Here is a 3,803-nt window from a genome sequence, read left to right on the forward strand (position 1 = left end):
AATACATCATTATGCCTTGCAGGATCTAATTGAATGTCCAAATGATTAGATACACCAACACATGTTCTCAATCTCCATAGAAATATCATAGATTCACAAGTGAGGATAGACTTAGTTCTCATCGAAAGAAATTACTAAACTAATGGGTACATTAAACATCAAGTCGAACAAATCTTGCCATTCTTGAATTGTTGTTAACACGTATTAATAAGTTTTTTCGTTTTTTTCCTCGTACTTATCATGTCCACTGCAATCCAATCTACCGTGTCAAACATACCACTAACCTGGATTGTAGCTTCATTGTAAAGGCAATGTCCAAAGGGATGAACATATAACAGCTGAAAGCAGCAGAATCAAACGACGAACAAATGGATAAAGAATCATCTAACAAGCAAATCTTCTCGGTCTGTTAACGGAAAGCCAACTTCTGATACGTTCAACTGATGCAAATGCTCCGCTCATTTACAAAATTCAAAAGGGATACCAATAAAAAGAAAAATTTCAGAGGTACATGCTCTTATTCTGCCAACGAACAAGTACACAACACTATTTGCAAACAAGCTACAACAATTCATGAATATCAGAACATTGAGAGCTTTTGTGCCTGCTACTCGAGTAAATGCATAAAAAATAGAGGTCATTGGTGCTGCTCGTATATCTGCATATATGTCTCAGAGAGCGCAACCATCTGGGGCAATGTTTCTGATACATGAAGGTCCTGCATCTCATACCTGGGGAGGCAACAAGTTTGTTAAGATATGAAGTTTGGAAAATTACAGAAGCATGAACCAAAAAATGGTCATGTAAAATCACCATAGTTCTTCTGACTTCCGCTGAACAAATGCCCTGTACGATCCTTCACCGGGTTTACCATCATGAACGATATTGGCAATTAAATCATACTTAGACCGCAACTTCTTGTTCTCTCCGGGGGCAGGTAGAGGAATATAATCCTTCAGTTCTAGATTCTTCACAGGAAAATTAACTGCAACAGATGAAAGGATCTCATAAGAATCAGTAGAAATATGTCGCCAGCTACCCCTATCTCAGATTACAGATTAAAAGATGAAAAGAAAATGGAAAAGTGCTTTAAGCATGTCAAACGTACTTTTGCTTCATGTTTAGCCATGGAACTAGAAGGGCAAGCTTTTAAAAACAAAAATGGGTCAAACAGGTTTTGGAAAAATATAATGCATAAACCACAGCTTCCACAAGGACGTCAGAAAACTGTGCACAGAGACAGGGTACGGAGAACTAATAGGCACTATAATTAGCAAGTTACTTTATAAGCCTTAAAAGTGGTTAATATATATATATATACCACATATTTTTAAGAAAAAGGTACTTTTTAAGTAAACCAAAGAGACTATCAGTCGTGTATCATTTGATAGAAGGTACAGAGACTCGCAAGACATTTATATCCCTGCTACAACCTTGAACACTGATTCACTTGATAGGTGACTTTACTACTTTGTAGCATAAAAATAGATGCTCACCAAGCGTAGGATTTTTCTCCACGAAGAAATTATTCTTAGTAAACCTACGCATGTGCAGAATAAGATACTGAGGCAGTTTCGTAACTCGGTATCTCATCCTTGCTAAACGAGGCCGCACAACTTCAGTCACAGACTCGCCATCGAACTTCTTAAGTATGTTGAAAAGAGGAACCTGAAAGCATTTTACCGGGTGGAATAATGAGTTCAAGATTTGAACCGAGTCACCAAAAGATAATGAATATGTGTATTTAATGTCATATAAAATGATGGAATATAAGGCATGTTGACACAAGTTATCCATTTCGTTTTTCCCCATGAGTGATAAATGTGTGAAAGCAACTCAGACATTAAACAATGCATTTTGCATGAGAATTTTATTAAAAATGCATAGGCAGCACCCTACTTAAAAGTACATACGCAATATCCTACTTAAGAGTACATACGATTTAAAAAAGGCATAGCAGGATGAAGAAAGCAGATAACAGGACCTCCTGTACTATGTAACTTATTCATCATAGTATGGAAGGAAAATAATGGCAGTTCCTCAGCTTTGCCCTCATTCTGCTCCTGAACCTAGACCCTTAGGGATTCATTCTTATCTGAGAAGGGTATAGAGGTTTCACCGATCTTGCTTGAAAGGATTGCTGGGGAAATTTCTCCATTATCCTAGGAAGTACAAGGGATTCCTCACTCGGTGTGCTGCCTTGATAAGTTCTATATCAGGGCATCTTTTTAAATCATTCATAGCTAAGGATTCGACCCTAGTACTCACTTCATGCATTGGGAGAGTCTATATCATTAAGAAGAAGAATCAAGTCGTTATGGGGATAATGTGAAAATATTTTGGCACCTCCATGTCAAGCAACTGGAGTTATCCTCGGTCAAAATGAGTATAGATGATACTCTATAAGTAAAAGAAAACCACTCTCAAGTGTCAAGAAATCAAAATTGACCCTAGGAAAATCATCATTCATAGCTAAGGATTCGACCCTAGTACTCACTTCATGCATTGGGAGAGTCTATATCATTAAGAAGAAGAATCAAGTCGTTATGGGGATAATGTGAAAATATTTTGGCACCTCCATGTCAAGCAACTGGGGTTATCCTCTGTCAAAATGAGTATAGATGATACTCTATAAGTAAAAGAAAACCACTCTCAAGTGTCAAGAAATCAAAATTGACCCTAGGAAAATACATCCATGGATACCCGCATTCTTCAAAAAATTTACACATCATGCAAATCAAAGTCATTTCAAGGTCAACAGTCAAGCAAATAGAGGGTTTTATGATCAACATACTTATTTGTGAAAATCCTAATAAAATCAAACCTAGAGCACAAAACTCCACTCTAAAAAAATTATAATGTCTACAAACAACTTATCTCTGTTCTGTTCTCGTTTTTCTACAGTACAAGTGCCAAGAAGATAGAAAAAATATTCTATCATTTATACCATGTTTGATCTACATTATTTGAAAAAAAAAAAAATACATTCTTAAACTGTGATTTGACATCATTTCTACCATACATTCTTCAATAAAATAATATTACCTGCAAATTCAAAATTTTTCCTTATTTTTTAACCACACATTTCTCATCAATACATTATTCAAAAATGCATTTTTTTCCAAAATTATGCGGCTCAAATAAGGGCTTAATAAGGATGTAGGCTCGGCCAAGCTACTAGGATCAAACAGATCACTTCTAAAAAATTATCAAATCTGAGAGCATAGCAAGTAGAACTAAAGGAATATCTTCTCAGCCACAAACTGGAGCTTCCTTTTAACTTGTTCAAAGAAGAATATACAGATGCATGCAAAAATGAAAGCTGCCTCCCAAATTCAATTAGCTGTTTTAATAGAATTAGGCAACACATCCCCACAAACTAATCAAGGATTAATGCTTCGTGAACATCCCAGTTCAAGGTAGGAGCTAAATAGGCACTTTACAGGAAGCCTAGTCTTCACTGAATAGTAACTAAATGCCACAAAAGATTAGAGTCTTTTTAAGCAGCTAACAAACAAAAAGGTATGAGCTTGTAATTTGACATGGCCCACAGGTGGTTGAGGAAAAAGAGCCATGCTAGTTGAGACTAATCTTATGTATCCCTCCAATTTCAGCAAACAATAATCCACCTCAATACAAAATAACAAATGCCGAATATTTGCAGTTACCGCATATGCAGCTAAAAAACTTAATAGTCAAACCTGTGGAATAATGTTTTTCTCCATGATGTCTTTGAAAAGAGGCGGTGGCGGCAAGTCCAATCCGAGCATCAAGAATGGCATTCTACTTGTTTCCATGACAAC

The 3,803-nt window shown here is 36.3% G+C and overlaps 1 protein-coding gene across 1 annotated transcript; it reads right to left on the minus strand.

The window, feature by feature from the left end:
- Positions 1 to 350: 350 nt before the first annotated feature.
- LOC111389405 (U4/U6.U5 tri-snRNP-associated protein 2-like) lies at positions 351 to 3,797 on the minus strand. The gene is made up of 4 exons (XM_023014327.1): positions 3,702 to 3,797; positions 1,497 to 1,668; positions 814 to 985; positions 351 to 731 (listed from the first exon to the last, which is right to left on the minus strand). The coding sequence occupies exons 1-4, from the start codon at positions 3,795 to 3,797 to the stop codon at positions 638 to 640; spliced, it is 534 nt and encodes a 177-aa protein (XP_022870095.1). The 3' UTR covers positions 351 to 637.
- Positions 3,798 to 3,803: the final 6 nt, after the last annotated feature.

The sequence above is a fragment of the Olea europaea genome, unplaced genomic scaffold (assembly GCF_002742605.1).
Source record: "Olea europaea var. sylvestris unplaced genomic scaffold, O_europaea_v1 scaffold5864, whole genome shotgun sequence".
NCBI classification, from domain to species: Eukaryota; Viridiplantae; Streptophyta; class Magnoliopsida; order Lamiales; family Oleaceae; genus Olea; species Olea europaea.

Bases quoted from the DNA above. Each gene is read 5' to 3' on its own strand.
- LOC111389405 (XM_023014327.1), bottom strand. From the start codon at position 3,797: ATGGAAACAAGTAGAATGCCATTCTTGATGCTCGGATTGGACTTGCCG. The intron at 1,669-3,701 runs GTTTGACTATTA...AAATGCTTTCAG, and splicing joins AGAAAAACATTATTCCACAG to GTTCCTCTTTTCAACATACT. The intron at 732-813 runs GTGATTTTACAT...TTGCCTCCCCAG, and splicing joins CGGAAGTCAGAAGAACTATG to GTATGAGATGCAGGACCTTC.